The following is a 20,914-nucleotide window of genomic DNA, read 5'->3' as shown; positions in this document are numbered from 1 at the left end:
TTTTTTATACATATACAAGATATTCCTAGGAAGGGTTGAATCGAATACAAAATCTTAAATCCCAAATTTAATGATAACTGCTCTTAACTACTTGAATTACAAACTCTTATATTTGTCACTCTCAATTTGAATATAAACTACTTACCATCATTGGATTGTGTTCCCAATCCATACAAAGCCATCCCTTTCTTTATACAAAGCCATCCCTTTCTTTATGTTTCTCAATATAACAATTTTCAGGGTTTGAGGGACAATTCACAATATCTACCATTGACTGCATTCCAGGTGTGGGAAAACACAACCAGAAGAAACAGAAAAGCTTATCCCCATGTGGACAGTACTGATATGGTTAGGGGGTATTTAAATAATTGCACATGTTCTGAGTTCACTGAATTTGAGACAATAAATAGATATGGACCGTATGCCCTGTCTCCTAAAAATTTCTCGAGTTTTGGACTCTGGAGCGGATAAAATCATAAAAATTCATTTTCCATAAAAGAATCAGATAAATACCACACCCAAAAAAAAACAGTCTCACTCAGACTGAGAGAAAGAGAAGAGCGAGTAAGAGCTGAAACAAAAGAAAAACCACACAGTTGTACAAACAGAAAACACAGCACACAGAGAGAGAGAGAGAGTGGATGGTTGGGTTCACGAGCTCTATCGTAACGCCTCAGCAATCAGTGTGCTAAAATACCCAGAAAAGAAAAAAGGAAAAAGCTTTTTTCTTTGGCCAAAAATCTGAGAAACCCCCCATTTCTGAGGTGGGTGAAGCTTCACGGGCTCGAACCCATCTCGGTCTTTTTCTTCACCCACCAGCTTTTCATCAATCCAGTGGTCCACGTCCTGCCACGTCATCTCCACCACCGCCTTCTCGGTTGATTTGATCACTGTTTTGGGCCATTTTGCTATTGTTTCTGTCTCTCTCTCTCTCTCTCTGTAATGTAACAGAGAAAGAAAGCTCAGCTTGTGGAGGAACTTAATTAGGTTTTTTTATTTTTTATTTTTTAAAAGGTGTTGGTATATATAGAGGGTGAGAGGAGAGAGATGGATCGGTCTGTGCTCACGGTTGGGCCAGGCATGGATATGCCGATCATGCATGACAGCGATCGGTACGAGCTCGTTCGTGATATTGGGTCGGGAAATTTCGGGGTTGCCAGGCTTATGAGGGACAAGCAGACTGATGAGCTTGTTGCTGTGAAATATATAGAGAGAGGTGAGAAGGTTAGTGTCTGAATTTTACTCTCTTTTTGTTCTTTTTTTCTTTTAGATGAGTTTTTGAGGTCTGACTGAGTTGTTCTGTATGTGAGGGAATTCACTGTTTTCTTGGCATTAATTTTTTTTTTATAGGTCCGTTGATGGGTTTTTCGTTTTATGCTCGATTAAAGTTTCCTTTTTTGTGATCCTTTCAAATTGATTTTGGTGGGTCATAAAATGTTTTTGTCTTTGTGTGTCTTTTGAATGGAAATTTCCGGAAGTTGATTGTTTATTTGTTGCTTGAGGGTTAATAAGTTTCCTACTGAAGTGTCCAAAACAGAAACAGTTGTTTTTCTTAGATTTGAATTCTTAAATGCTCAGGATTTTGTTTGTAAAAAAGCTGGAACTTGACAATCTAATGGAGGATAGAAGATAAACATCTGCCCTCTGCTAAACTTCTGAATAAACCAGAGAAAAGAAAGAAGCAATGAATTTGAACTGCAAATTTACCTTACATTGGCCCAGTAGTTTCCTATGTTATGGATTGCAAATTTCTAAATGTTTGTTTTCTTTTATTTTCCCAGTTTGTTGGTCTGTAATTCCTCTTTGGAATGAATTTTTCTTCTCAGTTAGGTGCCGATGGATAAAATGAGAATCTGTGGATGTTTAAAGAATCCAGAATTAGCATTGGCTTTCTATTCTATAACCATGCATATAGTAAAACCACTAATTGTATGTCTGAGAAAGAAACTTGTAAAGAGACTAAATTTGAGTTTTAACTCTGTAACTGACTTCGATATGTAGCTGGAAAATAAGTATACAACTGTGTCAGATAGAATTTGACCATGTTAGAATTGATGACATTTGAGGACTGCAGACTAATGGTTTTCATTAGTAGATCACAAGCACTAAGACTTTTCCTGGATGGGTTATGCTGGCATTCCTTTGTAAATTGTTAAATTATTAAAAAAAACCTTTTAACAATTTTATGTTATCTTCTTATTGAGTGTGTTGAAGTTAATCTTATTTTTTAGTGATGTAGGTAGGACAAGTCATCTGATTGGTCAAGATCTTTTTATCTATGCCAGATAAATTTCTATTGTCCTGTATGGCTTGTAATAGGCCTTGTTGTGCTTGGTAGTTCAATTCAAATACTCTCTTATCATTGTTGATTTACCCTACTTCTATATTTTGTCTAACAGATAGATGAAAATGTACAAAGAGAAATTATAAACCACAGGTCATTGAGGCACCCAAACATTGTCCGATTCAAAGAGGTCTGTTAATTTCTAACATCTAATCACACAGATTAAATCCTCCATGGGATTCAGTAATGTTACTATTGATTGCAGGTAATATTAACCCCTACTCATCTGGCTATTGTGATGGAGTATGCATCTGGAGGAGAGCTCTTTGAGCGGATATGCAATGCTGGGCGGTTCAGCGAGGATGAGGTTCTTATCCAATACATTAATTTTGTTTCTAATTGTGATTCCGACTTATTTCTAATGGACTTGTGTTGCAGGCACGCTTCTTTTTCCAACAACTTATATCAGGAGTCAGTTACTGTCATGCAATGGTGTGCTGACTGATCAGTCTATCTCTGTTGTGATTCTTTTGATATCTACTAGATTTCTGACTGGATATATATTTTTGCATTTCATCATGAAGCAAGTGTGCCATCGGGATTTGAAGTTGGAGAACACATTGTTAGATGGAAGTCCAGCTCCTCGTTTAAAAATATGTGACTTTGGCTACTCAAAGGTACGTGACTCTCTCTCTCTCTCTCTCTCTGCACGTGCCCTTGCCTTCATTTTACAGAAGTCGGGTGCTAAATTATGACAGATCTCTGGTGATTAAACTTAAAACAAAAATGTATCCAGAAAATCACTAGAAAAGTATGGTTCCTTGAATGCAATGCATGTGTTTTCCTTTAACTGGTAGATACTTCATAGGAAGTTGTCTGCCCCTTGTACTTTTGTGATATTGGTGAAGTGTAAGCTAATTTTTCATTGCTAACCTGTGTGTGCTATTACCTTCTTTGTTCTTTGTTTGTTTTTGTTTTTTTTTCCCATATCCATCTAATTAGGCTCTGTCTCTTTTCTCAGTCCTCGGTGCTGCATTCACAACCAAAATCAACTGTTGGCACCCCTGCATATATTGCTCCTGAAGTGTTACTTAAGAAAGAATATGATGGCAAGGTAATAATGTTTTTCATCTATACGAATCAGTCTGTTTAAAGTTGGAGAGGATAATTCTTTTAACTAACATGTTAAGTAATCTTGATTAATGGTCTCTTATTATGTTTGTTGAATTTTAGTTATTTCTCTATTCAATTCTTTATAAGTTCATTTGTCACTGTATTTGCATATATTTAACTTAGCTTAAGACTTTCTGGGAAAAAAAAACTTACAACTTATAACTTGCAACATATACTCCCATAATCTTATAGTTATTAGTATGTAAAGCTGTCCTATTTCTATCTCAATTGTAATAATTTATGAGTAATCCAACCACCCTTAAATCAGTTCCAAATCTAGTAGGGCCAAAGTGCAGCTCGCAAGGTCAAAACAATTCCACCATGATATATGGAGTTCAGTTCTGAGTTCATCTGGCAGAAATTTAAAACACCATGACCATGGGTAACTAGCTGCAACTGAAAGGATGAGCCAGGAAAGATTGTTGGATATTACCACAATGCATAAATGTTGGGGGGTTACTTTTTTCTTCTTGCCTTATCCTTGTTTTTGGTACCTTACAAACTGTACTCTTGAGGGCTTTTGTGTTGACTGATGATAACCTGAGGCAAATGCCAGGAAAGCAAAAGTGCACTAGTTAGATGCACATTCTAAAATATGGCAATTTGATTACCCACCACCCCTTAGAAAGAAAGGGTTGTTCTGAATCAATGTTCGATCTCTATTCCCTGCATACATGATTCAATGCTGTGTACTTCTGCATGATGGATAAAGGTTATTCTTTCCTCTGCTTTCACATAAATTGAATACATCATGTCAATAGTTCTCCACTTTGGTATGCCTTTCAGATTGCAGATGTCTGGTCTTGTGGGGTGACCTTATATGTCATGTTGGTGGGTGCATACCCATTTGAGGATCCTGGGGAGCCTAAAAACTTCCGCAAGACAATACATGTAATTTTTTTGCACCATATTCAATACTGAAACAGGGAAGCTATGACACTTAACTAAATGAAAGATTATTTCTCTTTTGCAGCGTATAACAAATGTTCAGTACTCGATTCCTGACTATGTTCACATATCTCCAGAGTGCCGCCATCTAATCTCAAGGATTTTTGTTGCAGAACCAGAGAAGGTGGGTGATATTCTTTGTATTATAGGTGTGCACCTATACCAGTATCTTATTCCACCTTGATCCATGCCCTATTTGCTTATTGCTGGATTCTTGTACATGAATTTTTTTAGGATCTTGCATTTACTTATCCTTCTCATTCTGTTCCTGTGTATGTGGCATCCCTGAACCTGGTTTCACAAAATGCAAAGAGAATAGGCGGCATTTTGTGAAAGAAACCAGGAATGCAGCCTATTCTCTTTCCTGGTTTGCAGCCTATTCTCTTTCCTGCATATAGAAATATGCTTTGCAAGTTGTTTCTTTCATTGGCTTGCTCCCCATATCTGATCAGGGTTCAAAGGACAGAAAGAGCAATGTTCTAATTTGAGTTCCATTAAATATTTTTCTGTGCGACAGAGGATAACCATTCCTGAGATTAGGAACCATGAGTGGTTTCTGAAGAACCTTCCAGCAGATCTCATGGTTGAAAACACCACAAACAGCCAGTTTGAAGAGCCTGATCAACCCATGCAAAGCATTGATGAGATCATGCAGATAATTGCTGAGGCTACGATACCTGCAGCTGGGACGAACAGCCTCAACCAGTATCTTGCTGGCAGCCTGGACATTGATAACATGGAGGAGGATCTGGAGTCTGATCCCGACATCGACATTGACAGCAGCGGAGAGATAGTCTATGCAATATAGTTGGCAGAGTGCTTGGTCATGGTGCGGATGACGTGCAAGCAGGAATTTAGAAGACCTGCTTCTATGAAACTAATTATTATCTTCAGTCACAACTCCGCCGATGTGAAATTGGAGCAAGGGTTTTTAGCCTTTCCTGGCAATGGAGGGTTCAGTGCCTGAAAGTTTCTGGCAATGGAGGAGCCTGTGTTTCTTTTTTTCTCCTTTTTCTAGCGGCATGCTTCTGTTCATTTGCATTGCTTTGTTTTTGCCACTAATTACTAGTGGCATTTATCTACTGTTATGTACTTGTCGCAAGTAATGTAACAGGTGGTTTGCTGAAAATTGTATCAGTGCTCATTCTCCAGAAAGTTTCCCCTCTTCTCTCTCTCTCTCTCTCTCTCTCTCTCTCTCTCTCTCTCAACAAAACATGTTTTTGAAAGAATTGTAGGAAATATAAGCCGGATTTTGTCATAAGAAGAAAAAAACCTTATGTAATTGTGAACGCCTGTAGGATGTGGATCAACCCGACGTTAATTTGAATTTAGACATTATTGTGTTTCTAATTCGACAGGATTGTACTTAAATTTCCAAATCCCCAAAAAGGTTCAGGGTTAAGCAGTGATTAGCCTTTCCACACCACCCGATTTGTATCCATAATTACAAATAACGCAAAGTCACATAATATGTAACTTTGGATAATAGAGGTTTTACAAGGAACCCACGTTTTTTAATTTCAAACTTTCAGAAGTTTTTGGACCTTCTGAAAAGTAATTACAAAATTTTAAATCTTATTTAGGGGTAAGCAAAATAACAAGGATGTGCATTTGTGCGTAGAAGCAGGACTGTCTTTCCAAAGCAAAGCACTTAAACAGTACCGTATGTCTCAGCTTACAAAATCTTCAAAAGTGGGCATCCATCTTGTGCATCAACCATTGACATATTTGTAGCAAAAATTTTACTGCAAACATATTGTCAAACAACAAAATTACCTTCATAGCTCATCTGGTGCCATTCTGTTAAAATATTTCATGGACCTTGGGACAACAAATGTTATGAAGTTAAACAAACATAAAAACAAGATAACTCATGGACTAGCTGTTGACTGCTAATCATCACATATGAACATAATAAACGGGTGTCTAACAAGATATTCCTACATATAACGGCTAGAAATATAATGCTTTGCAACCACACAGATGGTATGTGAGAGCAATATGAAAAATCATTCCAAAAATGAAAAAAAAATAACAGAAAGGAAATAAGTAAGAGAGGGCATCCTTAACTAGCTAAAATATCAGCTTTCAGAACCAACAGTTTCCGCTGCAGGGGCTGAGCGATCTTCCTCCGAATTCCTCTCACCAGTTTTTTCAGCTGCATAACCTGATGGATCCGCATATCCATTGGTCGGTGGCTGTGACTGGTGTTGTGGCTGATGCTGTGACTCTCCATTGACAGGAGGATTCACTGCTTGGCCATAATGGGAAGGGTCTGGCTGAGGATACCCACCTTGTCCATATACTGCTGACTGAGATGCTGCAGAAGGGTCTTCGACCGCCTGCTGCCCTCCATAACTTGTTTGGTAATAGCCCGTTTGAGTATGTGGTTGCCAATACCCAGCTTGAGAGTTGGCCGGTGGCTGGCTGTATGGAACTGGATAAGCAGCTGATGGCTGAGTACTTTGAGAGGAAGCACTTCCATCTACACTGGATGGCACTGCAGGTGGCCCATATCCTGAAGTTGCATATTGGTGCTGCTGATCAGACCCTGGAGCTTGACCAGAGATGTTTTGTCCATAACTTGGTGGCTGCTGAGCGTAACCCTGTTCATAACCATGGCTGGCGACAGGGGGTGTCTGGTTGTAGTTGTAGCTAGGATTTGGGGGAGCTGACCCCATCGGAGGTTGTTGTCCATAGTAATTATATGCACTGCTTTCTTGAGGTGGTTGAGAGCTGGGTACTTGGTTTGACTGATCCCAACCTGCTACCTGGGTAGGATAGTTACCATAGTACGAGGCAGGAGGTGCATAGCTTCCTGGTTGTGTGTACCCATAATGAGGCTGCTGTTGCTGAATTGGAGCTTGTCCTGGTGGGGCCCAATTACCAGGAGGGGCATAAGACTGCTGCATATAGCTATTGGTTCCAGAGGTATTTACTAAACGCTTCTGCAGAAGTGAAACCAAGGACAGAATATATAGAACTAACCAAGAAGCAACAATCCAATAATTCAGAGGAATAATATGATGAGAAGGGTAACCAAGAAGCAACAATCCAGTAATTCAGAGGAATAATATGATGAGAAGGGTAATGGGAACTGAATGTTTCAATTGCCAATTATGTCTGCATTTGGACCGATCAGTACAGGAAGAATTTAACCAGAAACCGAGTTCAAATTTAGGCCAAAATTTCTGACATTCAATAAAAATTATAAGAAAAAATTAGAGTAAATAGAGGAAGAGTACAAAGTGATGCAAAGAGGACCAGTGCTCCAACCTTAGCTATCAGAACAATTTTAAAGAAAACTATACACCACATCAAGGAAGAAAACCAGTCCTAAAAACCACTATTTCAGTCCCCAAAAAGAAAACTTCTGAATAATCCTTATAAAATAGTTGCACTTGAAACCAATAATGAAGCAAAATATAATGTTCTCTTTCTCGCTCTCTGTCTCTCTCCCTCTCCCTCTTTGACAATTTGCTCGATGGTCATTGTATAGGATTACAATTGATAAAGAATGACCATCAAGCAACTTGTCAAAGAAAGACTCGGAAGAAAATCTGATAATGCTAACCCGAACAAGATTTTGTTCATCAGATTAAAAGGTCAATTGTTGTAAGTAGAAAGCAATGCTAATCCTTTATCATAAGATCATACTTTTTTTAAAATTGAACTTTTGTGAAAAAGATAAAAAAAGGTTGAATGCAAAAACAGGTAACCAACAAACCACTGATGACTCACCCCACTGATTACTTCGTTGACCAATTCCTTGGCTGCCTCAATTTGCTCTGTCACTCCATTTATATATACTGATCTCTCAGCTGACATATCACCAGGAGGAAGGTGCAATGGTACAACCTGAAGCAAAATAATATATTAAATATAACGGAGATAAGATGTAGGAACATACGAGACAAATGGCATGCAAGACTTGTTCCATGTGGTGAGGCAATTGTCATTCCATAAAAATGCCTATGCTATCAATTTTATTTCAGGAACATAATCTCAAATATGACACAGAAAAGGTTTGAGTCCTCGACAACTTTAGAATAAAAAATAGTAGATAAACATTTAAACCTAAAAAGAAAAAAAGCAATGCCCTAAATAACAGACCGATCATTGAACAAAAAGTGGCAGAGGGTCAAGTTTTAAAGGTTCAACCACATACTATGATGCTATACAAACATAACAATTATATTTTTCATATAAAGTTATTCGATAAAAATTTAAGAAGTTACATACCATGTAATTTTAACAACTCAAAATTTTGAAAAGAATATGTTATTTTGCTAAAATTAGTTCCAATATTTTGTATTTCTCATTGAGCATAAAATATCATTACATAAACATAACATCCACATTTTTTTAATGCATACTTCATGTTCATTAGGTTAAATTATTTATTTTTTAAAGCACTTATATATAAAGGATAAACATATTTCTTACTATGGTTTTCATGCTTTTTTTAATCGGACTTAGGTTCAGTTTTCCGAATAATAAATACAGTGTTTTCCAGGATTGGTTCAAATAAAGAGGTTACTATAACAAGAGAAGTGAGTACTATAGTAAAAAAAAATTTCCTTTTTTTAAAAAGGAGAAAAGTACTATAGTAATCTAATGGATGCAAACCCAACACAATGGCCATTTCTGCCCCCATACTAAAGTTATATGCTATTAATTTCCAATCCTTTTCATGCCGAAAAACTAAATGCTCTGAAACCATCAAACCAATCAAGTTGGCTTTAATGCAGTAAGAGTGCAAATATGAACCAAGTGTCATAATTGTATTTTACTATTTTGACAAGGTTGTTATAATTTCTATTTGAAAATACGTGTGACCAACCAATGGAATTATGAGATAGTATAAGTTCCCATGATTACTTTTACCCTCCTTAAAATACACACCTGAATACGAGCTCCTGACTTGCTTTGCATATTCCTGATAGTCTCACCTCCCTTGCCAATAATTAAAGCAACCTATGAAAATAACGAGTGCAAGCATGACACTGTTACATTAGCATTAGCTTCATCTAAAAAGAAAAATATCCAACAGATCTACCTTATTATTGGGAACTTTCATGACAAACTGTTCTGTTCCAGGTTGGATTGAGTTGAATCCCTGATTTGTAGAGGGAGGAGCAGCGCCCCCTGCATCTGCCTGTACAACAAAAATATTTTTTGAGAGAACGGTACTTTTTGAATCATGAAACTGCAAGAACATCAATGCACAAACCAATATAAACATAGCTTTCACCTCTGCTATGACATCACTGATAAGTTGTTCTGCCCTACTGATCTGTTCAGACGTACCCGTCAAGTCCACATCCCTAGTTAGAGAACTAAGATCAGCTTCTGAATCCCTGGTTATCTGGATTTTGGCCCCTGACTGAAGTTGCAGCTGTTTTATCGTTTCTCCTCCTTTTCCAATAATTACCCCAACCTGAAAGACAGAATTACCGAAACAAATCCAATTTCATCAGCATTATGCCATGAAAAAAGTCCAAGAAGCAGCAAGAAACCAACAAAGTACCTTCCCATTTGGTATAGTTATTTTCTTGCTTGTGCCTGGAGAACCATAAGACTGGCCTGATTGCGCGGTAAAAGAAACTGAACCAACTTTTTAGTTAGAAAACGAAGGTCTCATGCAGTTCTAAAAATGGGGATGCTTGTATGAAAATATAACACCACACTCCTAACACAATGGGAGAGGATCTTGGATTCAAACATGCAGATGCACTACAAGAAATAGCCCGAATCTTTATATTTAACTACTGTATGACATCCACGCAACAGGCTCTCTTTTTTCTTTTAAAAAAAAAAAAAAAAAAAGAGGACATTGACCACTCGTGGGAACTGATACCCATGATTGAGCACCAGATGCTCCACAAAAGCTCAACAGTCCAGGGGTGGAGTAGTTCATTACTTAATCCCAAGTGCTCACTATCACCTAAATTCCCTAAACCTAAAGTTAGGTTTAACGACCAAAGAGCTAGACTGAAAGTAGAACTCTCTTTTTTTTTTTTTTTCCATTCACACACAATCCAACCCCAAAATCTCCACATATCTTGCGCTATAGTTAACAATTATTTCCCTTTTTTATAAAAATTTTCAATTAACAGTAGAGGCGAATAGTAATAAATTAACAAAACTAGAAGACTAAAACCCTAGAAAGAGCAAAGCATTGGAAGAATGAAGGAGTACCAGGGTAGGGAGGAGGGTTGAAGACGGGGCTAGGCTGGAAAGGCTCCTCTTCGAGTCGAGGGCGCTTTGACTCGGCGTCACTGACGAGTCGGGCGGCGATTTCCTGAGCTTTCTGCTTGGCCAGTTCGATGCTGAAACTGCTGTCTTCCAGCTTTCGCTTTGCACTGTCGCCGGTGGCGGTGGCTTCTTGGTGTTGGTCTTGGTCTTCTTTCATGGTGCAATCGCTCTATGACTCAGTGAGTGACTCGCCGACCAATTGGGGAGAGAGAGAGAGAGAGAGACAGAGAGAGAGAGAGAGACAGAGACAGACAAGGTGAGGGAAGTGAAAGGAGGAAAAGACTTGGCATAACAGATTACATGGACATAGGGCTCTGATTGAAAATATGAAATCTGTCCAGACGACGTCGTTTCTAGATTAAATTGTGAATATTTTTTTTGGGTCAAAAAAATTAATGATTAAGTCTTGCTTGCTTCCCATTTGAGCAATTTATTTTAGGCAAAATATTAATTAAATATAACCCTTTTATTTTTATTTATTTATTTATTTTTGCAGCTTAATAGTGAATGGATGCCATGCTCTCATTGAATTAGGCATGAAAGTGAACTAATTTCAGCTATAAATATTCTGATCTACTTCTCAAAATTCAACCAAGAAAACATGTCCTTGCCGATAGACATCGCATTTAGCGTACAAAGAATTCCTCAAGATCAAATATCTCAAATTGACAATTTGAATGACCAAGAATTCCTCAAGTCATCGCTCTCATACCATTTATATGTTGGTAGCCCAAGCAGAAGAATGCTTGAGTGGATTCAATCAGGACAGAGAGCTTCAACAATTTACAGACGAAGTATCAACACTTCTTTGAGATGGTGCGATGCCGGCTGCCGGCTGCGTAATAAAGATGCTAGTGTGTTATACCCTAACAAAAAGAATAGTCTGACATTTGCAAAGTCTCCCTCTCCCACAACAAAGAAAAGAAACATAAAGAGCAAATAAGGCTGTCCAATTAGGCAAACGAGTGTAGCAGTTATCACCACCAAAGGCATCTTCAGAACCACCGTTTGAGCTCCAAATTGATGCCACTTCCCACTTTGAGTAATTTCACAATCAATAGCACTGATCACCGCATTGGATAAAATTTCACCTATATCAAAAGAGAGAGTTAAAATTATTTGATGAAGCCCTAAATCTTATTACTTAAAAGGTTCAAGTAAGCAAAAGCATACATGTCTGTGACATGAAAAACTTATGAACTGAAGGGAGACAGATTTATTACATGAAGAGCTCATCTTATTAACTAAATGAAAACCGAATGCCTCGGGGAAACAAGGGGGATGTATAATACCTACTCTAAAGTGGTAGGGTACAGGCTACGATGAACAGCGTAAAACTTAACAAAGAAAACCTGAAAAAGTTAACAAATACCTGGTGCAGGTTTGGACGCAAGAATTAGAGCTTATTTGGTTCAACTTCAGATTGACTGCCACTTTCAGAATTTTGTGACGGTGCCATTCTCAATACCCTTTGGGGTCTTCTATACCACAAAAATGCAAACCATAATGTCCTTAACAACCCCCCATTAGCCAAGTGTGGGATCAAAATTTTCCCCCAGAATGGGTAATATGGACCTGGCAATTTGAGCAGTGTGAAGAAGATTGCCATGACAATCAGATGCCAGGGAACTTCTGCATCCTGACAATTAAAACCAGACAATAAGCTTCAATAGTAAATAACCGAGTTTAATTTTCATTCCTTCACTTATGCAAGAACTGTTCCCATAGAATGAACTCACAAAAAGATTCAGGACACTCTAAGATACACTGAAAATGAGAAATTCAAATCAGGGTGTGCTGCAATTCTAAAGGAGGGAAACAAATAGACAGAAAAACAAAAACAAAAGGCAAATGGGGAAAACTATGTTGCAGTCATCAATTATTTCATAATATTGTCTTTAAATAAAAAAAATTATAACGATATTTTGAGTAATATAATAGCAAACAAAGAAGAACCAGATTCCTGAAGAAACCCACCCCCAACTCTGTACTTGTTTAAATCTTTCTGCCACAAGTAAGGGGTTTGAGCAAAATAACTTTACCTTAAGAAGTGGGGAAGCATCCAAGGCTGCCAGTTTTAAGACTTCCGCAATAGCCATTCCAATGAGGACTGGAATAGGAACTAAAAACAACTTCTTCGCATGTGCACAGTAGGACATTTCACTAAGGGAGGAAACAGCCAGCAAAGGTACAGATAAGTATTTGACAACTGCTAGTATAAGGTCAAGGATGAGTTGAATAAAGTTTTGCACGGCCCTTTTCCAAGGGAAGATCTTGACTGGCTGTGGAGAGCTTTCCCACAATTTTCTTGCTTTATTAATCAGGTGATTGAATTTTATCTTCCCAGGTTCATCGGACTGTCCTGCAGTCATATTTATCGCACACGAGATATAGTGCCGAGAATTCTGACGCAACCCAGAAAGCCTAACACTCTGACCAAAGGCATACAGTTTACTACACTGTGCCAAACCCTTCAACAACAAAATGAAACTTGTTAACTGAGGAAGCTACACAACCCAATTGAACAAAAGCTACATGCCAACTAGTTTGATATTCATGGGGAAAGTTACTCACTAAAACATAACATTGCCAAAGTCAGCGGTTCAAAATTCAGATAAATTAGATGATGTGAGGTTCTAAATTTATTTCCCCAGAAAACATAAAACGTAATCGTTTAAATCACAATATGATTGTGCTGACAATTCTAGACCCATTTTGTGCATTTGTTTTGCCCATCAACCAAACATATCAGCATACAATAAAAAGTTGAAAGCACATATAAATTTCTACCACAAATGAACATAAGATTGAAAACAATTCCAGAAACACGTTTCCTAACATTCAAAATGAAGAAAATTTAATCCTCACACAACAAGATTCAAGAATGCCCATTTCAATTCTGTTCTAAGGAGATTCCCATATATATTATCATAATTTTAAAAAATAAAAAATATATAAATTAGAAGCTCACCTTGAGCCCAAGAACAGAAGGAGGAGCATGAGCCCGAAGGTTGATTTTAGCGGAGCCTTGGAGGTGGGGGGAGGCAGATAACAAGTGAGAAGGATAAAGAGTTGCCATTGCTTACAATGCTCGAGCCCGTTTCCAGAAAAATTGAAAATAAAATAAAAAATTAGGTGATGATTTCTTTGATTCGAAACGCCATGGCTGGATTTGTTGGAGGATAAGATACTGAAGAAACTCTTCGATGTCGGAGTCGCAGACGGTATTTTCGGTGTGGGAAATTGAGAATGAGAGAGGAGGGTTTAAGGGATGGAGCTGGGATCCGCTACTGCCGCCATATTGTAAGCGTACCTTCGTGGCCGCCAGTTAATGGGCCGTCCATAAATTTTTATTTTTATTTTTCGGTTTGAGAAACACATTTTATAAAAATAAATACATAGTTCAACCAAAAGAAAATGAAGAATTATATATAAGTGAAGCTTTATTGAATAATTTAAATTAAATAGAGCTCTCGTTACTGATAAGCTCCTTACACCTTGGACTTTCATAACATTACACTTGTACACTAATTTAAAAACATAACTTTGGTCTTATGGATTATTAACGATTTGAGCTACAAATTCTATGTCTTTATATCATACATTCGAACTAACGGAAGTATGATGAGTTATATTTTTTGCACTACTCTTGCATCACAATCGCACAATTTATGCCCTAATAAAAACCCTGTATCCTAAACCAATAAGTCTCTCAAATCATGCTACAACGTACTCTAACACATTCATATAGAATAAAGGCCTCACATCAATCACAAAAAAACACTAAAAAAGAACAAAAAGTATAATTGAAAAACAAAAATCACAACCGTTCGAATAGCCTTTAAAACAAATCAAAGCCGTTTGAGCGTCACAACAGGAGGAAAGTTCGATTTTTAAGTCCTTGTAATTTTTTTCTTGACACAATAGATATAGGGAAGGGGGAACTGACCTCGGATGCAAAGATAAATGCTATCAACTACTTGAGTTACAAAGCTCTTGTAAGTTCTTGTAATTTCAACATAAGCATCCGACAAATTTTTGAGTATTTAATAAAGTTGTCTCGAGCTTATGAGTAATTGATTAATGAAAGTATGCATTTATTTTTAAGTTTACCACGATAAATTACATGGTAAATTTTATTGGACGCATAACAGTAAGACCGAGAAATAGGTGAAAAATTATTTCATGATTAAGTGCCATCAAATCAAACAGGCTAGCATTTAAGAGGATACAAAATCTCTAAATACAACAGGTAAAACATATTTCTAAACTTGTATAACCAAAGTAAACTCCCAGATATAGTCACGCAGCTCCTGCAAACGGCTTTTCTACACCTTAATTACCTGCAACACAATCAGCAGAATGTAAGTTATCAGGAGATCGGAATATGAAAATCAATTTGCATGAGAATAAAAAAAGGAAAAAATATTTACTCTTGGCTTAATTTGCATGAGAAGCAGCAGATCGGAAGATGAAAATCAAGGCCAAAATTATAACTTTGGGACAAGACAACCCCAGCTGAACTTGTGATGGTATTATAGAATACAGATGTCATAAAAGGTAGTGTTTTATGGTGGTCTTGCACCTCGGATGCTATTCGAAACATGGGATGATATGCATTTTGGGTAGCAACAATTTGGCTTTCCTATCTCCCGATATCAAATATTATAAAGTTGGTGCCATTTATGCAAAAGAGAGCCACTAGGACAATAGAACACCAAAATGGTGGGGATCGAAAAATTCCTAGATGAGAAAATGGGGTTTGCATAGCCAAAACGAAAGTTTTAGTCTAGACTTGCCTGCTTACTCATGTGTGATTAATTAACATGTCAAGGAAATAAGGGCTGATAAAGAAGCCCTGTGCTTTCTGGAAATCCCATCATCACATTAAGATTCTGTAAGGCTTGACCTGAAGCTCCCTTGACAAGATTATCAATCTGCACCAACATTTTGAAAGTTTAGCTGTCAGCCGATAATAACATAAGCTCACACTTACATAGAAGCACAATTTTTTTCAAAATACAAGGATGGGGAACATGAACATACAACAGAAATTATTATTGCTCTTCCAGGAATCCGATCAGGAAAGACATTGATGAAACAATAATTAGATCCTCGAGTATTATGAGTGCGAGGGACAATTCCTTCATCCAACAAAACTACAAAATCTTCATCCTGCAAAAGAAAAAAGGAAATAGAAAAGAATAATCAATACTTTCACCCATCACCCAAGAGAGTAGAGAAAAAACATGATATAAACATACAAGCAATATGATTGCACAAATAATGTGCTTCCTAGTGCAACTGCCAAATTGCCAAGGAGATTAAGGGACGCTGGTAATTTATCCGACTGAATTATGTTTTATTAATCAATGCAGCATAAGCAGAAGTCCTGCACTCAATATCTTGCCATTTAGCATTGGGTGTTTACACATTGTTTCGGCCAAAAGAAAAACTAGTTTGAACTGTGAATCCTATGAACCAAGTAACACATAATTCTGGCAGATTGTTAAGCCATGATAGTCTAGCTCCACTAATGCAAATAATTGTTCACTGATATGGGAATCTATGAAAGAAAATTCTTGCTTGACAGGTATGTAAATAACCTTTATTTATTAAACCAAACTACTAAACAGTTTTAACTATATGTGTGTGTCTGTGGGGTGTGCATTTAAACTTCAATGTATTGGCTTTTATTCCCACTGAGCATCAGAGATGCATCAATTTATTTATTTTGGTCGTTGATGCGGACATCTGTTTTCCGTTGTTTTAGCTTCCGCTAAATTACCTAAACACTCAATTCACCCATATCCTACATCAGTCGTAGATGCATCAGATAAGTACACAACCAGCAGAACAAAAATATAACCAGTATATACCTCATAGGATAACTTCAACTGTTGGCGTAAGTCCTTGATTTCTACCCCCGGAGCCAGTTCCACATAGATAGTTGATTGCATACCACGACTCTAAAAGACAAAAGTAAAATAATGCTTAGTCTGTTAGCAAAAAGTCAATTGTAAAATACGGAATCTCTAATTGCATATGAGAGTAATAGTTACCATTGGCATTAGATGTGGAGTAAAACTAACAGTTACTTTTGAATTTGCAGCATCAGATAGTCCCTGCTCAATTTCCGGAACTGAATTTCAAAGATAAAATCCAGGTCACTGCCTTAGGTAATCAAAATCAAATAAAAAAACACACATGCTGTCTACTGTTTATGTAACTTCGTACAAGTATCCAGAATATGCAGATACACCATTTTCTGAAGCCTAGACCTTCAATATGAACATCAGCTAGATCAACCAGTAAATTCCAGAATTATGTCATCTAAGAGAGACCACTCAGTCCAGTCAATGAAGGAACACAGTCAACCCCCACTTATCTATTCCATTCAGAAGACGCCAGTAAAAAGGCAAAACTATAGTTCCTAACCTTCATGTTCCTCAACAGTACAAAACTTACAAGCATCTGAATTTCAAAGGTGTAGCAAAGAAGCCCTTCACCCCTTGTTTCTCTTTATTTAAACCAGATTCTTACTACAAACATCGGAGTTTCGAAGTTCTACATCTATTATGTAAGACTAAAGTTCCCAAACTGCATGTTTGTTCAATGGTGTAAAAAACTTACAAGCATTTGAGTTTGAGAGGTGTAGCAAAGAAGTTGTTTACCTGTTGTTTCTCTCCACTTACCAGAATTCTTTAAGCATCTTTTCAGGCGTATGTTCTCAGTAAAGAAGTAAATACACACTTTTTAAAGTTATTTCCCATTATCTGTGTTTAGCTCAATAGCCCATTCTGTGTATTTAGCTTAATTACCCATTCTGTGTATTTTGCTCAAGTTAGGAAGTAAGATTGAACATGTCCTATAGTGTAAAATTTAAATATCTACAAATCCAAAATCTTACCATGGCGATGACGGGTAACGCCATAAGAATATATGCCTTCAGCTATTTCAGTGTACAAATTTGCCTCCTTGGCACCACGTCCTGCAAAAGTAACCAGGCCGCAGGCATAATTGATGGGAGCACTAGGGGCACATAAATGGTAAAGTTTCGCAAGGAAATGTTAGAAACTGCAATCAAGCCCTAACCTGCTCCGCTAACACCAGACTTTGAGTCAATAATAATATTTTTAGGTTGAACGAGATTAGCCTGCAAGGAAAATGCAATAAGAGAACCATAAGGCATGTGCCAGGACCATTGGGAATAAAGAACACCATAACTGGCATGAGGCTAGTGACTAGACAACTGCCATTTATACGATTATAAGTCTACCTAAAACATAATTCATGAGAAAGCAATGCTTATATCGAAACTTTAACACAGTTCGTAATTCATGCCACCTGCATACCTTTAGTTTCATATTTTCAAGGATCAAATATTTTTATTTCTTTTTTCTGCTCTGAAGAAATCTTTAACTTGTGATATCATATGTACTTCCAATAGAATCATAGATAAAACCAAGTTTTGAAGCTTCGCCTTTATACAAGTTTATCACTTTAAGATTGTATTCTGTAACATTCCAAGGAATTTTAATGTCTTGGTTTCCCTCCTAGTGCATGGTGGTTCAGTATGCATAATAAGTGTGCAGGAGTTTTAAGACATAGTATTTCATTTTTCCACTTTTGTTGCTCTCTAAAGAGTATCCAGGAGTTACACCCTCCTGTATTTATATGGGTTTGTATCTCAGCTACATTATTACATCTCAAACAGTGAGTGAATTGATCTCAAGCCCATATTTCATAAAAGCATGCAATTTGCAGAGAACTCATATACAAGGCACAAACCTTAATCAGTGGAACAAGGGGAAGCTGAACAGAAGTTGGATAGCAACCAGGATTAGCAACTAGGCGTGCACTTTTTACCTCCTCCCTTGAAATCTCCGTCAAACCATATACAGCTTCTTTCTGGATCCCGGAAGATAAATGCTTGTTAAAATAAGCAGAGCAATAATTTAAAGAAATAAGAGCAAGATGGTGCCTGAGTTTTATTTGTCATATACATTTGCTGCAAAACAAAGGTGAACTTTATGACAACAAATTAAACAGGCCAGAGTTTTTGTTGAAAGTTGAAGTTAACATTCAATCTATCCCTACAGTAATGCTTGGTGGACTTTATAATTCCGTAGAAGCCTAGGTATGCAGAAGAAATTACCTTACCTGCAATTCTGGTGCTCTATGTGCCTGACCATACCATTCTTCATACTCAGAGATATCTCGTAGACGGAAGTCCTGAAAAAACCATCACATAAAATTAAAAATGTGAAAAATTTATAGTTGATGAGTGCCAATAAAAAATCCCAAAAGCATTGCATGGTAGTGCTATTCAAAGCATACAGCAGACAGATCAACAATCTTTAAACTCTTGGGAAGGCCTTTGATAATTTCCTGCAATTGAAATAACAAACATATACATGTTAGAAATTCAGGAGGAGATTCAGTAAATCAGAAAGGATTGACTGATACAAAGGAAAAAAAAAAAAAAAAAAACCTGTGTGGTTCCGTGTGGTAAACAACAAAATACAGCATCAACATCAGAAAAATCAGCATCCTTGACAGCAACCATTTTTGGCAGATTCTGCAAACACAGAAGGCCAAGCAATGTAATTCCAAAGTATTGAAAATTATGCCATGATCAAACACCACCATCAAATGATTGAAACCCCATCATCAAATTGACCATGACGACAACTAACAGAGCGCAACCATACCATAGGAATGCACCAATATTTAAGCTTATATAAAGAGAAAGAGAAAAGGAAAGATATCATATCATATTTAAATTCAAGTCTTTGGCCCTTAGAGGAAACACATAAATCATAGAAATTCTTACTAGGGAAACCAGATGAGGAAACACCGATCCAATCGACTGTCCAGCTTTTCTATCAGCAGTCATCAAGGTAATGCCAAAGTGAGGATGGTTTGCCAGCAGCCGAACAATCTTCCAGAAAGAAGGATCATCTCAGCTCGTTGTAAGCCATAAAACCATGGAACTACTTAAATATTGAGTACATAATTATCTAACCCAATTCAATTCTCATCTATACTTAACATTACTGCTCTGAGTTAAAATAAGAAATGGTAAACAAAAGGGTTTGTCAGTGAGCCACTACCTCAGAACCAGTGTAACCACTGGCTCCAAGAACACCAAGTCGAACTTCCTTTTCTGCTTTCTGGGTTTTTGTATTCACGGAACATTTAACAAACACCTTCCCTACATTTCGCTTCTTATCCTTTGGATTGTTAAACCCGTCCTGCATTTACCAAACCTCAATAATAAGTTCAACTTTTATGATGGAAAACACTAACACAACAAATCAAAGTTTCCAATTGACTGATAATTTACAATGCAGGGCTTTAACTGGGTTTCCTTTTCCCGCATTTTCTGAGAAAATAAACAGAAATCTTAATGAGTACATACCTTCCTGAGGCACCCAGTTTGAAGAAAATTGGAGCTGAAAGTTGCAGAGCTCATCTTCTATCAGAAACTTGCACAGAGCAACAACACCTAGAAAACTTCAAATTGAATACCAGCTCTCACAAGCCTAAACTACAATACAGCATGTATATATAGGCCGTCAAGAATTAGATGCTGGGGAATGCGAAACTAGAAAAAAGGCTTCTTCTTTTTTGGCAGACAAAAAAGGTTCTTTTTTTCAGTAAGAAAACGGAGTTTCCCCGCTGCAGAAACTGACAGAGCATCCATGACGAAACATAGAATATATTCCACGGTAAAAAAGGCACAAGTGTGGGTGAAAAAGTAATAAACAGTAACTCAATGGAAAAGGACAAAACATTAGGGTTAGGATATGTTTTTTTTTGTTTGCCAGTAGGGTCTGGATTAAAGTGGACATATTAAGGGTGAGGTGAGTGAAATGATCGCTTGAAAATAAAAGGGAAATTTGCTATTATATCCAATATAGATACTCAAATTAATTTAAAAACTCTACATTTTGGAATTTTGGGAAAATATTTAGGAATACCATATATAGTTAAATGGTAGGATGTCTCTAATACACAGGAATTGTTGAATAAAGTAAATAAAAAAATTTCTAGCTGGAAATCTAATTTACTATCTAGAGCAGGAAAATTAATACTTTTTTTTCGTGTGGAAAATACTAATTAATTCTCATATTTTAAGCATGCCAAATATTTAATGGGTTGTTTTCCTTTTTCTAAAAATGTTATTACAAAAACTGAAAATTCAGGAAGTAAGAAACATCAATAAAACAGTGTATAGCCGCGCGG

At 37.0% G+C, this 20,914-nt stretch overlaps 4 protein-coding genes across 6 annotated transcripts; 1 reads left to right on the top strand and 3 right to left on the bottom strand.

Annotated features, from left to right (window-relative positions):
• Positions 1–442: 442 nt before the first annotated feature.
• On the top strand, positions 443–5,560 carry OST1 (Protein kinase superfamily protein). 3 transcript variants are annotated; one of them, XM_021965674.2, is made up of 9 exons: positions 444–1,224; positions 2,400–2,474; positions 2,550–2,651; positions 2,723–2,776; positions 2,869–2,961; positions 3,306–3,398; positions 4,244–4,348; positions 4,431–4,529; positions 4,923–5,560. In XM_021965674.2, exons 1-9 carry the CDS (start codon positions 1,048–1,050, stop codon positions 5,211–5,213), a joined length of 1,089 nt encoding a protein of 362 aa, XP_021821366.1. In that variant the 5' UTR covers positions 444–1,047; the 3' UTR covers positions 5,214–5,560. The 3 variants fall into 3 exon arrangements, with proteins under 3 accessions (XP_088101699.1, XP_021821366.1, XP_021821367.1); XM_021965675.2 differs by having other exon boundaries at positions 1,076–1,216; XM_088245573.1 differs by lacking the exon at positions 2,723–2,776 and having other exon boundaries at positions 443–1,224.
• A 730-nt stretch (positions 5,561–6,290) lies between these two features.
• On the bottom strand, positions 6,291–10,946 carry LOC110762946 (uncharacterized). Its single transcript, XM_021965670.2, has 7 exons — positions 10,607–10,946; positions 9,936–10,012; positions 9,660–9,845; positions 9,465–9,563; positions 9,311–9,382; positions 8,147–8,263; positions 6,291–7,353 (listed from the first exon to the last, which is right to left on the bottom strand). Exons 1-7 carry the CDS (start codon positions 10,818–10,820, stop codon positions 6,487–6,489), a joined length of 1,632 nt encoding a protein of 543 aa, XP_021821362.1. The 5' UTR covers positions 10,821–10,946; the 3' UTR covers positions 6,291–6,486.
• A 268-nt stretch (positions 10,947–11,214) lies between these two features.
• Positions 11,215–13,961, bottom strand: EMB1273 (embryo defective 1273). The gene is made up of 4 exons (XM_021965645.2): positions 13,635–13,961; positions 12,706–13,134; positions 12,036–12,302; positions 11,215–11,754 (listed from the first exon to the last, which is right to left on the bottom strand). The coding sequence occupies exons 1-3, from the start codon at positions 13,740–13,742 to the stop codon at positions 12,060–12,062; spliced, it is 780 nt and encodes a 259-aa protein (XP_021821337.1). The 5' UTR covers positions 13,743–13,961; the 3' UTR covers positions 11,215–11,754; positions 12,036–12,059.
• Positions 13,962–14,830: 869 nt separating this feature from the next.
• On the bottom strand, positions 14,831–20,358 carry LOC110762923 (Putative N-acetyl-gamma-glutamyl-phosphate reductase). The gene is made up of 14 exons (XM_021965651.2): positions 20,088–20,358; positions 19,780–19,920; positions 19,500–19,607; positions 19,158–19,244; positions 19,004–19,054; positions 18,827–18,898; positions 18,455–18,574; positions 17,759–17,819; positions 17,574–17,654; positions 16,726–16,805; positions 16,543–16,632; positions 15,710–15,838; positions 15,463–15,600; positions 14,831–15,006 (listed from the first exon to the last, which is right to left on the bottom strand). Exons 1-13 carry the CDS (start codon positions 20,139–20,141, stop codon positions 15,493–15,495), a joined length of 1,182 nt encoding a protein of 393 aa, XP_021821343.1. The 5' UTR covers positions 20,142–20,358; the 3' UTR covers positions 14,831–15,006; positions 15,463–15,492.
• Between the last annotated feature and the right edge of the window lie 556 nt (positions 20,359–20,914).

This window comes from Prunus avium, chromosome 8, assembly GCF_965620075.1.
Source record: "Prunus avium chromosome 8, drPruAviu1.hap1.1, whole genome shotgun sequence".
NCBI lineage: Eukaryota > Viridiplantae > Streptophyta > Magnoliopsida > Rosales > Rosaceae > Prunus > Prunus avium.
Note: the sequence above shows the minus strand (reverse complement) of the source record. Positions and strands in the feature narration are given on the sequence as shown.

Coding starts and splice junctions, on each gene's coding strand:
- OST1 (XM_021965674.2), top strand. CDS start 1,048: ATGGATCGGTCTGTGCTCACGGTTGGGCCAGGCATGGATATGCCGATC. Junction 3,399..4,243: donor AGAAAGAATATGATGGCAAG/GTAATAATGTTT, acceptor TATGCCTTTCAG/ATTGCAGATGTCTGGTCTTG. Junction 4,530..4,922: donor TTGTTGCAGAACCAGAGAAG/GTGGGTGATATT, acceptor TCTGTGCGACAG/AGGATAACCATTCCTGAGAT.
- LOC110762923 (XM_021965651.2), bottom strand. CDS start 20,141: ATGAGCTCTGCAACTTTCAGCTCCAATTTTCTTCAAACTGGGTGCCTC. Junction 18,899..19,003: donor AGATTGTTGATCTGTCTGCT/GTATGCTTTGAA, acceptor TGGTTTTTTCAG/GACTTCCGTCTACGAGATAT. Junction 18,575..18,826: donor ATAGAGCACCAGAATTGCAG/GTAAGGTAATTT, acceptor TCCGGGATCCAG/AAAGAAGCTGTATATGGTTT.
- EMB1273 (XM_021965645.2), bottom strand. CDS start 13,742: ATGGCAACTCTTTATCCTTCTCACTTGTTATCTGCCTCCCCCCACCTC. Junction 13,135..13,634: donor CTTCTGTTCTTGGGCTCAAG/GTGAGCTTCTAA, acceptor TTGTTGTTGAAG/GGTTTGGCACAGTGTAGTAA. Junction 12,303..12,705: donor ATGCTTCCCCACTTCTTAAG/GTAAAGTTATTT, acceptor TTTAATTGTCAG/GATGCAGAAGTTCCCTGGCA.
- LOC110762946 (XM_021965670.2), bottom strand. CDS start 10,820: ATGAAAGAAGACCAAGACCAACACCAAGAAGCCACCGCCACCGGCGAC. Junction 10,013..10,606: donor CAACCCTCCTCCCTACCCTG/GTACTCCTTCAT, acceptor AAGTTGGTTCAG/TTTCTTTTACCGCGCAATCA. Junction 7,354..8,146: donor TCAACGAAGTAATCAGTGGG/GTGAGTCATCAG, acceptor TCACTTCTGCAG/AAGCGTTTAGTAAATACCTC.